Genomic DNA, 16,622 nt, shown 5'->3' on the forward strand with positions numbered 1-16,622 from the left:
GCCTGGTGAGTTAAGTAAAATATTAGACAGAATGTTATCTCTTCAATCTGGGAATGGGAAGACCTAATTTTAGGACATCATTCTTTTGTAGCCTGGATGTATTGCTGCCTGATAAAATCCAGTTTTTACCCTTATCAGAGTAAACACACATATTACAGGAATGATGAGCCTTATATATCCTTATTTTATCAATGTCCTCTATAAATCTGACTAACAATATTTATTTTGGTGTTGCTTTAAGTGATTCAACAGACTCTGTGAAATTGCCATTTAGCAATAAAATGGTGCACTTGCAGTTTCATTTGTTTTGCAAACAGTTTTTACATCTTCATTGATTTAACAGGATGTTCAAATAATTCTTATGTTTAAATGAAGATATTATGAAACACTATGTAAATGAAGAGTTTTCCTGAGATTATGCCTATGGAATTCAGTTTATCTGCAATCCATTATATTTGTTTCATATCACAAAAATTTGTAGTCAAACATTTATCCTAATCTGTGTTGAGGCTGATGTAATAGATCATAAATTTTCCTAACGAGAAAAGTGATGTTGTTTGGAGAACTTCAAGAGATGTGTGTAAAAAGTTCTTCTAAATGTGTTGCACTAGTTTTCATTAAATGGAAGACGATAGATTGTTTTTTAACTACAGTCACAAATTACTTTAAATTTAGAATGATTTTCCAAGTAAGTCAGGCTTAGACCTTTTTACAGCCAAATAAATGAACATATATATATAATTTTTTCAAATATGTGCCTACTGATCATTATCTGCTTTTCTGAGCTCAAATATTGAATTTATTTCTGTTAGAAAATCTTGTAATATTTCATCAGAAAGTGAGGTTCTAAATCTAACAGCTCTAAATATTTATAGTCTATTTTCCCAAATCTCTTACCTATATTTTTTTCTATTGCTCCTAAGTCACAAATAGCTTATTCTACATTGTTTTCTTCCTGCTTCCCTTATTATAAAGAACACCCAGAAAGGCTTACCTTGAGGGATATTATCCCAAAGCAGTTGGATGGAGGACAAATGGATTTCAGCAAAGCCAGTGCTAAGTTATTTATACCCACTTGGATATAGACCTCACCCATGTGATCAGTTCCTTTATCAAACCCACTTCAACATTTATTAATTAATTCTTCCATGAGATTCCTTAGAGTCATTATGCCCACAGTGTTTCTGGTAATATGGCTCCAGCCATGTAAAGGATCTATACTGAGAAGTCTGTCCTGCAGGTGCATTCACCATATCATAACTTTCCCTAATACTCTTGACTGTAATTAAATAACAGTCGTCCCATTGTTATTAATCACTCACAGAATCTCTTGGGCATGTGAATATGGCTTTAATAGCTCAGCAAGAGGTAGTGTTCAGTGATGAAAGATGAGTGAGGATTTACACAGCTTTAAACACTGGCACTCCTCAGTGTTGGGAAGTCTTCTCTCATCTATCCACAGTGGCTCTGATCCAAGGCTGAATGAAATCCAGGAGAAGGTTGGTTCAGTGAGCTTTGGGAAGGCTTCTCTTCATCAGGAAGGTGTGCTTTCTGCCAGGGCCAGACACAGCTACCCTTCAAAGAGTCCATCAACAAAGGCAAACTGTCCACTGAACTGTAGCATGGAGAAGCGAGAAGTCTGACAATTGGGAATTGAAAAAATACTTACATGAGCAAAAGGCTCTTTGACTCTGTAACCTATATGGTTTTCAGGAAGGCCTTTGACACAGTCACCTGTAAGATTCTCATAGAGAAGCTGTTGATATCTGTGCTGGATGTGCCTGGTGAGGTGGGTAGAAAACGGACTGCTGGGGCCCAGGGGGTGGTGGCCAGTGGCACAAAGTCTGTTTGGAAGCCAGTGACTGGAGGTGCATTCCAGCAGTTTGTGCTGGGTCCAGTCCTGCTTAGCATCTCCATTAATGATCTGGATGATGGAGCAGAATGGACCCTCAGCAGCCTGGCTGGTGTCACTGACCTGGGATGAGTGACTGACATTTCAAAGGGTCATGCTGCCATCCAGAACAACATCAACAGGAGCTTCATGAAGTTCAACATGGAGTGCAAAGTCCTGCACCTATAAAGGTGCAGCCTCATACACAGATATGTGCTGGGGGCCACCCAGCTGGGAAGCAGCTTGGTAGGAAAGGACCTCGGGTCCTGCTGGACACAGGGTTGAACTGGAGTAAGGGGTGTGCCCTTGCAGCAGAGAAGGCTCAGGATGTCCTCAGCTGCATTGGGCAAAGTGCTGCCTGCAGATCGAGGGAGGGGGTCCTGCCCCTCTGCTCTGCACTGGTGAGGCCATGCCTGCAGGGCTGTGTCCAGTTCTGGGCTCCTCAGTATAGGACAGACATAGAAAAACGTGAGACGGTTCAGAGAAGGAGCACAGAGATGATGAAGGGACTAGAACATCTCCCATGAGGAGGGGACAAGAGAGCTGGGACGCTTCGCTAGAGGAGTCTCAGGGGGATCTCACCAATCCTGTAAACACCTGAGGAGAGTGAAAACGGGACAGAGCCAGTCTCTGTCCAGTGGTGCCCAGTGACATGACAAGAGGCAATGGGCACAGACTGAGAGCTGCTGCAACAGGGCGAGATCTCCCACAGCATCGCAGAACTATGGCCGTGTTAACTTTCCCAACCCGTACTCCCTTGTGTCGACATTCCTGTTTATCCCATTGGCCTAACTTTCAGTACCAGCTGTAATTGGTACTGCTCCAATCTCTCCTGCTCTTTGGCATGACAGAAGTGCTTCTCTCGCGCTATTAAGCATAACAGTGAAATGTATTTTGGAATAGAACTCCTGCATCCCACCTCTCCCTGCGGTCTGCATTGTTTAGAGTGCCACTTTTCTCCTTGGCTTTACCTATGAACACATCTTTCTTCAGTGAAAAATCAATGTGCAGCAGCTACAGTGCAAATAAGCTTCTTATTTAAAAACAATATTAATGGCTTGATGATGTACTCTGGATAGATGGTAGCATGATGTTGCTGCAGCACAGCAAAATATGGAATCATGCAATTGATTTGGTTATTCTTTCATTTTTTTAGAACTGTTTCTCAGTTCACCAGAGTTGCATATAAAGGACTTGAAAGACAGGCTGGAAGGGGCCCTGAGCAACCTGACCTAGTGGGTTGGAAGTAGATTACTTTTAAGGTTCCTTCCAACCCAGACCATTCTATAATTCCATGTTTCTATGAATCCTGGTGAGCTCACACAAATACATCTCAAAGTACAAGAGGTCTGGTCACTTCCTGGCTTGACCCTCTGCACTACATGCATTGCTGAAGTAATGGAAGCTCCTAATTTAGAAGATAATCTGCATGTGTTTAACACCAGAGAATCCTTCTTGTCTTCAGTATATGAGGTTGCTTTTAAATTATTTTGCATTTGTTAATTTTGATTATGTAATGTCAATAAAACTAATAGAAACTATTTGGATTCACAAGCCAACCATGTAAATATCCATTATAAAATAAGATTTTTAAAAGCCTTTCAATGCTTTTATTGCAGTTACATCACTTGTGTAAAATATATCTGTTTTTACACATTATTTTTACAATGCCTTGGAGGAGGAGACATTTCTAGGTTAACATCTGGTTAATAGCTTGTCTTATTTCAAATATTTGCAAATAACATGTTGCTTTCTGATTTTTACACTGAGAAATCAAAAAGACAACTAAAACTGCCACCAGTCTTCCAACTTGCAGTAAAATTTCTCAGTGCTCTAAACTGATGTACAGATGTTTTTAAGGCATTTTTGCTTTAATGCTGGAAGAACACAAGAAAATATTAGTTAGAAGAGGTTTTATGAGGAAATATTAAAACACGTGAAGGTGAAATAATTTTTTTTTTAATGTCTTAAAAATCATTATCATATAAAATAGCTATCTGATGAAAGACAGCAAATGCTCTGTGAATATATAAAAATCTTTGTTATATCTTCGTAATAAGGTATGTAGAGATACGGAGATATAAAATGAAAATGTACTTACTGTGGGAGTAAGTAACCCTTTTGACTCTTTCACAGACATAACTTGCATTTTTCACAAACCAGGAATAGTATTCAACACAGTACCTGAAGATGTATTTACAGATAGGAGATGTAGTTAAAGATAAGAGGCTTGTTATCTTTCATGAGGAGAGGGACTTTGGACAAGGGCATGTAGTGATAAGGAGGAATGGCTTTAGGCTGGAAGAGGGCAGGTTTAGATTGAATATTAGGCAGAAATTCTTTACTGCAAGGGTGGTGAGGCCCTGGCACAGGTTGCCCAGAAAAACTGTGGATGCCCCAACCCTGGAAGTGTTCAAGACCCAGGTTGGATGGGGCTTGGAGCAACCCGGGATAAGTGGGAGATGTCCCTGCCCATGGCAGCAGAGCTGGGGCTAAATGGTCTTTAGATCCCTTCCAACTCAAACCAGTCTATGATTCTATGATAAGCACAGCATATCATGCTGCTGTTACTGAATATGGAAATAAAAAGCTAGATTCCAACCTCAAAGATGTCATTAGATATTTGGAAAAATGCAGGTGGGCTTTTTTCACTTAGCTGGAATACTGAAGCCAGATCAGGTACTGATCTGTGCACTGGGACACATTTGGGTCTTAGCTGGTGGCCACAGACCCTCAAAAATAATCGTTGGCAATTGAAAATTGTCATTTGGGAAAAAATAGCCTGAAGGAGTATTTTAAGTAGACAGAGAAAGAAAAACTAGTGCCAGGTTTTACCTCATGGCTTCCTTTCTGGAGTATCTTCTCTGACCAACACAGAGGCACAGCTGAAAGAACCTACAGAGCTCCATCACACAGGGGTTGATTTTCTGCACTATGAGAGTGACAGGAGGCGAGGTCACACGGGGCTCTCTGAGCACCGCCTGTGGGCACCCTGGGGAAAAAACACAATTCTGACTTGTCCCACTAAAATCCTTTCTATACTTTATCTGGGCTATGAGCTCCAAAGCAATGTCTTCCCTCCACCAACATATAAGGGATATCTCTGCAAATGCCTTCCTGGGGCTTCGAAAAAGAAGAAGGGAAGGGAAGGGGAAAAGAAAAAGAAAAAAAGAAAAAGAAAAAGAGAGAAAGAGAGAAAGAGAGAAAGAAAGAAAGAAAGAAAGAAAGAGAAAGAAAGAGAAAGAAAAAGAAGAAGAAGAAAAAGAAAAAGAAAAAGAAAAAGAAAAAGAAAAAGAAAAAGAAAAAGAAAAAGAAAAAGAAAAAGAAAAAGAAAAAGAAAAAGAAAAAGAAAAAGAAAAAGAAAAAGAAAAAGAAAGGGCAGCAGTGTGATTGCCAACTATTTTTTTCATTTGTGTAACTAGCAGCAGGCTTCGGCCATGTGTGGATGAAGTGCCTTACCTGCAGTAAGGCAGTTTACAATCCCCTTAGACAGAGTAATTGCATTTCCAGGTTCAAATGTCTCATATACTTTATGGCTCTGGGCAATGCTATGTTATGTGATAGCAGAGGTTATGAAGGTTAAATTTGGACTAATTAAGTTCTGTTGAAATAAGCTTGAGTCATCTAGTGCTGACAAGAAGTTTAATATAAAATGGCATTCTTGGGCAGGAGGAAAATCAAGGCTCTGCCAGCCTGAAGGAGATTGCATGAAATTATTTCTCTCCCAGCAGCACTTGCCCAAGGTGTATGTGAGGAGTAAGGGACAGACACTGGCAGCTCCAAAACTCACAGGCTGCTCTGAAAACCAGTTGTGTATCAAAGCCACTACACAAATATCAGGTGTAATTAGCCAGAGATGGGCAAGAGGGAGCCCCATTTCTCTTCACCTCAGCAATTTCACATAAATGTCATTATGCTTTGTCCACTTAATAGCATTTGACACACCTTGATATTTTCCGACATGGTGTCATTTAAAAATTAATGATTCCTTGCTTGAGTAAACACACTTCATGTTAATAATGAAACATCAAAGCATGGGGCAATGAGGTTTTAATATAAGTTGTCTCTGAAAAGTAACATTAAAGTTGATGAGAAATAATAAAGTTGACGAATAATTAAAACTTGCTGAAGGCCACCCTCCTACAAATTTCAGTCTCTGCCGAAGTGGGTACTGCTATCCTGCCAGCCAGGTGTTAAATGCTTTACTCAAGCTATGTGTTTTGCCAGCAGAAATTCAGTTTTATCTAGCTTCAAATTGAATGATGGCAATTTCAGTTTGGAGTCATCAATGTGGGAAAGAGAAGTCAAACAAAAAAAGCTGAAAGCTAAAGAAATTGATTTGGTTTTCATTTCTGACAATCACTTAAATTTAAATTAACATTTTATTTGCATAATACTATATTTGTTTAATGATGAAATTATTTTTCAATTAATTTTCTATTTAATTTTTTTGATTGCATAGTATATTCACATCTTATCATTGAAATTTAAATTTTCACCCATTCATAGTAATGTTTTATACCTCTTCTGTGATAAATTTCTACTGTGAAATGTATTTTTTGCATTCAGTGCATAAGTTCATACAGCTAATTAAAAATAGGAATTTATTTCACTACTTTCTTTTCTAAGAATGCTCTTTCCTAAGAAATTGAGTTAGTCAAGAGACCAGAAAAGGCAGCAACCACAGCTCCTGTGTAGAGCTTTTCTGCTCTCTGTTTTAAATTGCCATATTATTGTCAGGGGCAGTGAAGTGACCAACTCTTGCAGTAAACAGACAGTTCTTTTATTAACTCAATATCACATCCCTGTGACACTGAGATTAAATTTTTTTGCCAGTGAAAAGCAATGTTACGGTTACTGTGAATGATTCAGACTTAAAATATCCCTCCCTGCATGCTCTAACATGCATATTTACATGTTTTATTAGTTGTCACCCACTTCTGTGATTTAAGGAATGAATTATTGGAATAATGAGCCAGCCCTCAGAACAATGTGGATGCCCTTCCTCACTTTGTGATCCCACTGTTGGATTTATTTCCCCAAATGCCTGGTTCTTAGAATCAGGCAGGCAGCCTGTGCCACCATGGTTTCTCACAGAGAGGCATTTGGTGACTCCAACGCACCCATCTCATTGAAATCCATGTTTCCTAGCCTTTTCAAAACGGGCTGTCCCCAGTCCTAGGTTCTCCAGGGTCTATAGTGTTGCACACCAGAGGACTCTGGTATTTAGAGCTCTTTAAACAGAAGTAAGATGAGAGAAAAACAAATCTGATTTCAGAATTGAATAGCATTATAAGAGTTAAAAAGATTACCATGAAAACCAAAGTTATTTAACTTCCTCTCTCCGTGGTTTGAAAAGACTTTTGCAACAAGAACTGCTCCTTGGCTCAACACCAGTGAGCCTTTTCCTTGGAAATGTGTCTCAGTTGACAATTTTTTTTACTGCAGTGTTCTCAAGCCTCCCAAGCAATAGCTTCCTCCCCCTCTTCCCTGACACAGGTTTTCTGCAGGAGTTGTATTTGTATGATCATTTGATGTTGTCAAACTTTGGTTTTCATGGTCGTCTCTTTAGCTCTGATAGTGCTATTTGATTCTGAAAATAGATGCCCCACTGAGTAATACACTCTCAAATGCTTTCTTTTCTAATAGCATGAGTAAAAAATAAAAAATAAAAAAAAGACAAGAAGCCCAACATATGCTGATAGTCAGATCAACCAGAATGGAACTGGAAACTATGAAAACCTGATCTAAATCAGCAAAAGCTACAAGTAACAACACAGGGTCCTGGTCTTGGATTGCTGCAATAGGCAACAAAATGAAAACCAATGGAAAAAACAAATGACACCAAAACTGTGAGATGCTGCTGCTCCCCTACTGTGCATTTATTCCCAGTGACAGAAAAATTGAAGATTTGTGAAAGAACCTTTCTCTCTGAATCACATGTGTTTACCCCCAAAAAACACCTTTACAGATAAGTAAAAGAGAAGTCAGTAATCAAAATATCATCAGAAATTATGAAATTAGCAGGGAATCCAGACAAAAACTTGGATTTTGAGGCTCCAAGTAATCCCAAAACAAAAACCCAGGGATTACTTGTGGAGCCAGGGACCTGGCAGCATCACCAATGCTCTGGGTCAGCTCCACCAGCAGAGAAGGACCACAAGGCTGCAGTTTCCTGTTGTGCACAAACCTGCTGGTGATGCTGTTTTCACCTTATGTCTCCTGTTTCAGCAGGCTAACTATCAGCAGTGGTCTTCTCTTCATCAGATTTACTAGGAATTCACATCAAAGACCCACAGTTTCTTTTGACAATACCACTGGTAAAGTTTATTTTTCCACATTTCCTACTAACTCATCACAAACCATGTAATCAGCTTCTCTATTTGCTCTCCTCACCTATGATCCTTCAGAATTTGCAGGATTTATTTGCTCATTCATACTATCAAATTTCCTAGTTTTATTTCCTAGATGTTAAAACAGACCTTTAAAAATATTATTTGCCTAGCATTTTAGTTCCTCAGACTCCTCTGGTTTTATCTATAATATCAAGCCCAAAGGATATTGAAGACCCCTGCAGTTTAGTCTGATATTTTATCTTTGCTCTAACACAGCATCTCAGCTTCTCTTAGGCAGTCGCCACACAGACACAAGAGCAGTTGAGAACTGAACTTTCATGAAAATCTAGTTGATGATGATCCTTTTTTACCTGAGAAAGTAGTTTGCAGTATTGTAAATTCAGAAAAATTCTGGAGGTTTCATGTGGCATGAGTTGGTTTCATAATTTTATTTATACCAATGAGGAGATTTAAAGCATGATATTTTCTTTTGGAATTATTTTTAAGAATGAATTCTCCAATAACCAATCAGTGCAAAAATTGACACACAGAGTACCTATGTTAATTCTATCACCACAGTATGATCTATGTTTTGAATGTGCAATTGTGTACAATTCACAAACAAATAGGAAGCAGTCCCTTGGACATTTTGGGTGGTTTAGATACAGAAACTATCACAAGCAAATTAACCACGTATGTTTTGTCTGCATGTGAATGTTTCCGTCTTGCATTACTTTCAAACATACTGCTATTTTTCCTGCATGAGGTGCATTTACTTACTGGTAGCTGAGTAAAGTTTCAGTGTCACAGCTGGTCTGTAGGAAGGTGGAATAGACAGTACTGAGGAAGGCAAATCTAAGGGGAGGGAAAAGAACAGAACTTGCCTTGACACCTTAAAACAAAAAGGAAGGTTGATTGAAGGAGCAACAGAAAAGAATAAAAAATTAATCCTGAACTCACAGTTCATTAATAAACACTTACATAGACATTGATGTATAAATATGTTCTATCAGTCTATATATTCTATATATTATTTCTATTTCATAAATGTGCCAACTGACACACTTGTTGCTATCCCAGATCAGTCTTACCTGGCTCTGTTTGCATCACTTTGCTGGCTTCTTGTGGAGACATTGTCTGCATCCAAAGCATGGACATGTCACCTATGAGAACAGAGAGACGCTTCCTGTCATTCATATGTATTATTTATCTGTCTACTGAGAAGAATTGCTATCTATGAGACAGAGTCCTTCACACAGTACTGCCAGTGGCATATAAAAATGCCAGCATGAAATATGAAGAACAAAAGCTGTACTTGACTAGATCTTGAAAAGCCTGTGGACTAGGGAAGGGCAGGATTTCAAGAAGGCTTGTTTAGGGGACACCAGGAGAAGCATCTCTATATGCTTTCTCACAGGTCTGCTCACCAAACTCGATGCAAAATGAGAGGGAAGGCCCAAGCGGCAGAAGTGTTTGTGGGATGCAAGACCGAGTTTTTCCCTAAAGATAGGAAACTACAGGATGGAGTCTATAGCTGATTTTAACATTTCTGCAGTAAGGTAATCAACCAGACTGGGTCTCCCTGAAGGGCCCTCCAACCTCCGCCTCAGAGACACTTGGCCAAACCCCACAGTATCAGGCTAGGGCAGGTTCCAGTGCTCCTGGCTGTACTCACTGGGGCTGGGCTGCGGGGCCGGCGGCGGGGCTGAGCTCCCCCCAGGGCTCAGAGGGGGTCCGGCCGTGCCCTGGGGCCTGAGAGCATCCACGTGGGGTGATGGAAACCACGATCCTTTGGCTCCAACTGTCTTTGGCCACAGTGGGAACTTCGTGGTGGGGATTTCCCCATCTTTCTGGGTGAGAGGGATCCTGATAGCTGGAGAAGAAAGAGAGACAGAGAGAGGGCACCAGCGCACTGGGGGAAAATAACATCTAAAATACACCCAGAAAATCCCATCTACTCCTCGAGTGCTTCTCTGGCATTTGGGTGGCCACTTCTCCGTTTCATTTTAAATACAAAAACACAGGGAGGGCTAATAATGTCAGAAATTTTAACTAAGAACATTTTAATATGTGAATTTTCATAAACAAAAAGAAGAAACTGAAATGTTCCTGCAGGGTCTTGTTTTTTTCTTCACATAATTTATGTTTAATTTCCTAAACTGCTTCACTACAAAGGAAAGAGAGGAAGCTCTTGTCTCTTTGAAGGTGAGCAGGCAGGTACTGGAGGGCAGATACTGCAGTGTGAGAACTGACACTCGTGGTTAGGCGAGATAACAAAGGTTGGCATGTGGTTAAGGGAATTAAAAAGTTTATAAAAGACAGCAGAGTGACTACAGGAAATGCAGACATTTTGTAGGAGAGAGATGCAGCTGCAATGACAAAATCAAGGTCGGAATTTCATTTGATTTCTATTACAAGTGAACAGATACAAAGCTTTGCTTTTTGGCTTCCAAAATGGGGCAGAGAAGCACTTTTCTATCTTGTAGCCCATGGCAAAGTTAAATGTCCTCAAGTTTATGAAATGCTCAAGTACAACTGCATGTCATGTAAAGAAACAGAGAAGAATACAGAAAATAAAATGACCATAGAAAATAAGAGGAAATAGTTTAAATAATCTTATTTTTGGTTTGAAACCAACAACCAGTTTTCCTCTCCTTCTCTGCTTCTTTAGAAATATCATTTTTCTGGTAAAATGGCTTTTTGCAATAGTTTTTCCATCCTCCAGCTCTTCAATGCATTAGTGACATCATCTTCTGCTGTTTCAAAGAAACTTTTATGCTACCCTTTATTTGTAGTTAACATCACAGTTAACTGTGAAGCCAACATACATGATCACTTGTCAAGACATTAATCAAGGGAACACAAATTTAGGTCTGACAATATGTGCTCACATTGAAATGTCCACACGTGTTCTGCTGATGAATCCAGTGTCTTGTTTGGGTCTTCCTGCAATTTCTCGAAACTTGAGAATACCAAATCTAAGTCTTTGAGGTATGAGAAGACAAGGTTAGAGCGCTCACTATCCACCATATATTGTGTGAGAAAAAGGGAAGAAATCATGTACTGCTACCATAGAAACAGCTGTTGTCTTTTTTAATTAAAGGGGGTTTTGGCCAAGGGTCTTTTTTTTTTTTTTTTTTAAAGGAAACATGCCACAACTTTCAGCACACACAACTTGTCACTGATTTCAGTCTGCCTACTTTAATCTATCATTGAAAATGAGAAATAGTGATGGGCAGCAGTGAAAGATGAACATCTGAAGTGCAGCTCAACCTGGCAAAGCAGTTTTGGGAGGAGGAGCCATTCAGGACAATGACTGAATGTATTCACCTCCTCTCTGAAGAAAATTCATGTAAAGGTAGGAGGTCATTTGTGCTGAGAGCTATGGCAGGCACCCAGTTAGATTAAGAGTGCTAGAGGCCCTCCCCAGCCCAGTGCTGAATTCTGGAAAACTTTCTTCCCAGCAGGTTTTGTTTGTTCATCCACTAGAACACTTTGTAACAAATAATTTGAAAGTTTGTAAATTTACTTACATTTATGATATAATTATTGTATTAAACCTTTACATGATATAAAATACTATTCTATTTTAAATATTATGAAATACGTAATACTATGCAAATATATAAGCAATAATAAAACACAAAATTATATTTAAAGTAATAGTAATGAGGATGAAATACTCATTGCAAGAGTTACCTGGATGTGATTTTCACTGCTGTTGTTGTTCCTTTTATTCCCCAGGATGTACTTACCCAGGTCAGATGATGTGTTACTGGAAAATGTGTAATTAATAACAGGAGACTTTTCTAGTATTTCCAAAAAATCAGACAGATTTTTCCCTGCAAATAGAAATGCTTACAAATATCAAGAAAGGCTTGTTCCTAGTATAAATTATCACTGAGGAAAACCAGGGCAATATTTTTGGGTGGAATGATTTTAACTTTTACCTGTCTGCCCTGCCATCACACAGATGTAGATACAATCAGAGTCATTGCTCTGATGCACTGAAAGGCAAACAAACATGAAAGACACCATTGTTACCAGTTTTCCTTCTATGGCATTATCCTAAACAGTTAAAAATGCAAACAAAAAATGGTATGTGTCTACGGCAGCTGAGCAAATATTTGCCTTCTAATTTTCAACGAAAACTTCAAACCACCATCAAACCCAAATGTTAATACTGTCAGTGGAAAAGTTTCTATCTAATTAAAATTCTAAATTACAATTATTTTTATATGGAAAAAAAATCTTCAGATAGCATAGTCCATAATTATTCTTTGGGAACCACAATTGTCCAAAATATCAGTATTTGATAATAATTCTCAAATCCACCATTTTTTATTAATCATTAATAAAACATTCAAACAACATAACTGCTCATAGAAACATGTACATCTCTTTATTACACACATACACATTTATACATATCTTGTTCCATGGGTTGCAAGAAAAATGCTGTTGAGCAAGAGCAATAGGCTTTTATCCACATTTTTATGCTTCTTTTCATGCCAGGAGTAAATGAGACAAATAAGAAAATGATAAATGTTAAAAGGATATGCAAACCTGAGAGAATAGAAGTGGATTTGAAAATTTCTGTGAGATAACTGGTGGTGTTTCCAATGATATCAACAAGTAAAGCTGTAAAATCTAGACAACAAATAGAGAAAGTTTGTTATTGAAAACACATATCCTACCATCAAAAATTCACTTTCATATGTGATGATATTTTGGATATGTACTCATACATGACAAAGTTTAAAATAATTTAAAGTTTAAAGAGATTTTGATGGAGTGGACTGAAGAAACCACAAGAATAGTCTGCAGAAGTATATTTCAAAGATGATATCTAAAACTACATCAGTTTCTCTAAAAGTAAACTTAAATAGAATTTATCTGTTCAAGAGAACATTTTAAAGTAATGCTCTCCTTATTCTGCTTAAATGTAGAAGGAGATCTAAAGCCTGCAGGCTTTGCCTGCTGTAATTGCCTGTTTGTCATGTAGGGCCTTCCAGGAGGCATCAGATTTTTTCCTTTGGGGTCTGCTTCAGGTGTATTGATGATGTTGTCAGCCCAAAAAGTGGCTGGTGGTGTTGTGGTGGTGCTTCCTAGCAGTGACAGGTTAGTATTCTCACTTAGGGAGTGATGGACCTGAGCCCTGAATTTTTACTGCTTTGGAGAATACTCCAATCACCAAGATATTCTGGAATTGCAGCAGAAAGATTAAAGTTTCTCTGCTACTCTCCAAGACAGACTGGGTCATTATCCATAAAGGCCTGTGAGATGTGTGGGTCCAGAGAAAGCCATGAAAGCCACTGTGGCTCCTATGGGGTCACCACATGTGGCATAGAGGGTTTGGAGTCTGGTCTGCAGCTGCTGAGCTACTCTTGATGCCTTACATTAACCAGTCATAGAATCCAGGCACTCAGATGCATCCTGAAATGTTAGCTACTGTGAGATCAGGGGTGAGGATGAGGATTTCAGGCGAAAGGTTTGCCTGACAGTATTTTGTGCTCCATTAAACAGATCCATGTTAGTCCTTGCTTTCCCTTTCTCTTGGGCTCACTGAAGTTGCTGGAGTCTATTGTTGCAGAGAAGCCCCTGCTCCCCTCCTGTGGGTTATTTTAGGACAGCAAAAGTGGCCAGGGTGATGTATCATACATTGCTGGTCATCTCTCCTGTGCTGCAATTTGTATTCCAAGGAGGAAAGAGAGGCCTTTTGTCAGTCAAACCATGCCAGTCACTTGACTGATGGCTCCATCCCAGACTGGCTGGCTGGGTGCAGCCACCTGAGACTGAGGTCACGGAGTCAGAACAGCCACTCATTGTGAGTTATGGCTGTTGACCTCATTGTGGTGGTTGTTGGGGAAGATGAAACAGGAAAGCCTTGGAAATATGATTGCCTGACAAAAGATTTTGGGAATATGAAAACTACAGGCAACATCGAAATGAAAGCCACTTTTGAAATACCAGGTCTTAGTTACTAAACAACTAGAAAACAATGGTATGGCCGACTGAAGTAATCCCCCTTGATAGAACAATACCCTCTGCTAGCAGGCAGGTCCAAGGGTCAGAGCAGACCCTACTAGCTCAGCAGAAGGGGTCCAAAGAGTAGTTTTTAGATGTTAAGATGTAACACTCTATGGTAATATAAGAACTCTTATAGGCTGTATGTAAATGCTATAGGATTTGTATCTTGTATTAGATTGGTTAGTGACAAATAGAATATTCAGTACAGAAGATGATTTATTGTATTGTAACCAGGACTTCAGACACTTCTACTTCAATTCTCCTTCGACTTCTCTTCTCACTTCCTTCCTCTCTTCCACTTCTGCTCTTACTTCCACTCTTGCTCTTACACCCTCTCTCTCTCTCTCACACCCGTTCACTCTCTTGCTCTCTTGGGCCTGCTCAGAGCTGAGTCTAGCAGCTCTGAGCAGTGCCCAATACCCACGCCCTTTACAATAAACCGGCTGTGTCCCGAGACCTGCCTATAGAGATCTCTCCGTCTCCATCCGTTACCGTCTACGTCCGGCCGTCCCGACAGGACCCCAGAACCCCCGAAACCTACAGTGGTGGTGGTAATCATAGGGATGAATTCTGCAGAATTCAGGCTACAGCCTTAATCTCCAAAGGAAATAATTCAGCTTAAGCACGTGCAATTGCCAACCTCTTTTGTGTACCCACCTGTCAAGCCATTTGTCACATTGTTCAAACAGTAGCAGTAGTGCATAGGGAACTTGCCAGGGTCAATATTTTTTGCATTAGAGACTGGAGGGAGAGACAGAGAAAAAAATCAGTGTCCTGTTGCACAGGCTGTGGGAGAGAAACTGCTCCTGAGCCAACACTCACTGTTATAAATGGTGACTGACACTTTGTGGAAGGCGAACGAGCTGGAAGAGGTGACACTCAGCAAAGAGAAGAGTTTTTTGGTACCTGCAGAAACACATGTCCATGTTATTAGTGCTTGGAACAAATTGTGAGAACAGTGTGTTTTACTCTGCTCATTTAGTGTCTAAAGGATTCCTGAGGTGCCAGTATGATGCAGCTGCCTGACACCCAGTCTGTTCCCATTGTCACTGGAGGAAGGATCATTTGTACTGCTTCTTCCTTTTTATTTTGTTTTTCTTTTAATTGAAACATACACTGGATTATAAAGTGCTTTCTAAAGGCGGCCCACAAGTAATTATATTGTCTCTGTATAAACCCTCACTAATTTCTAAGTTCTTTGGGGCAGACAGCCATCTGCATTATAAATGAGTGAAGGTAACATGCTCCTAGAAGCCATTCTGGAGCCAGACAGCCCATGTTTGCAGCTTCTCCTGCTAACACTGTTAGTGTCTTTTCTCCTGCACTGCTGGCCTGGCAGCTGTGACCTGCCCAGCCATGTCCCATTACCTCTGAGAGCAGTGCTCAGCATCCCGTTCACCAGCTCTGTCAGGTTAATAGCAGACAGGTCCAGGGACTTTGCAGGCAGCTCTGAAAGAAAAGGCATCTGTGAGGGCACAAGGAAATAGCTGTTCATCCCCTGCTTAAAAGTGCTAGAAATCTGCCAGAATGGGAAAACCAAAATGAGCAGATTATGTACTGGGACACACCAAAAAAACGCTGATGAGAAAATAAAATTCCAGGACCGTGGAGATGAATCTAGAAAATAGCAAGATATAGCAACAGTGGAATGGTGGGCCTAAATTCAGGTCTGCCAGCTATGCCCTTGACCCTGCCCTTGAGCAGCTGCAGGACCCAGCCAGCCCTGGCATGCTGGTGCCCTCTCCTGCTGGGCAGTGGGTGTTTGCTGCCAACAGAGCAGAAGATCTCTCATACAGGTCACAAAAGGCAGAGAAAGTGCCTAGGAAATGTTCCCTCTTCCCCAAATCTACATGAAAATGCAGACTCTTGTTTTTCGGCTGCATTGATGGATATACTACTTGTTACAACAGAATAATTTTGCTGTAGCCAAATCACACTTTTTATCTTAACATGTTTTATTTCTGTTGATGTTGCTTATTTGTTTTCCCCAAGTCAGAATTTTCAAAGATTTTTTTTGGCTTCCCTCCCACAAAGTCATGCCAAAGCAGATCAGTACAGTGTCTGTGTGAGGGAGGAAGGTGTGTGTGAGCATGGCAGAGAGAGGAAGAACAGAGCAGGATAGAAAAAGAAGCACAGAAAGCTGAGACAAGAACAAAATCGAATTTGGGGAGAAATGCAATTTTCCAATTACATCACTATTATTTATAACCAATTTGAACCAAGCTGCACCCCAGGTAAAAGCAGCACTTATCCACAACATAGAGGAGAGGAAAGGAAAAACAAAAGGGAATGGAGAGAACGGGAAAAGAGAAGATTAGATTTTGGGAAGGACAGCTGTTAACCTGGCCAGGGACCAGGTTGAGTGG

General features: G+C 39.9%; 1 protein-coding gene across 2 annotated transcripts; it reads right to left on the minus strand.

The window, feature by feature from the left end:
• Positions 1-3,487: 3,487 nt before the first annotated feature.
• On the minus strand, positions 3,488-15,968 carry HHLA1 (HERV-H LTR-associating 1). 2 transcript variants are annotated; one of them, XM_019289056.2, is made up of 13 exons: positions 15,625-15,965; positions 15,079-15,162; positions 14,914-14,997; positions 12,793-12,876; positions 12,177-12,233; positions 11,982-12,068; positions 11,118-11,210; positions 9,902-10,099; positions 9,318-9,389; positions 9,007-9,081; positions 4,727-4,883; positions 3,993-4,075; positions 3,488-3,768 (listed from the first exon to the last, which is right to left on the minus strand). In XM_019289056.2, the coding sequence occupies exons 1-13, from the start codon at positions 15,749-15,751 to the stop codon at positions 3,725-3,727; spliced, it is 1,245 nt and encodes a 414-aa protein (XP_019144601.2). In that variant the 5' UTR covers positions 15,752-15,965; the 3' UTR covers positions 3,488-3,724. The 2 variants fall into 2 exon arrangements, with proteins under 2 accessions (XP_019144601.2, XP_039405707.1); XM_039549773.1 differs by having other exon boundaries at positions 3,488-4,075; positions 15,625-15,968.
• Positions 15,969-16,622: the final 654 nt, after the last annotated feature.

Source organism: Corvus cornix, chromosome 2, assembly GCF_000738735.6.
Source record: "Corvus cornix cornix isolate S_Up_H32 chromosome 2, ASM73873v5, whole genome shotgun sequence".
Classification (NCBI taxonomy): domain Eukaryota; kingdom Metazoa; phylum Chordata; class Aves; order Passeriformes; family Corvidae; genus Corvus; species Corvus cornix.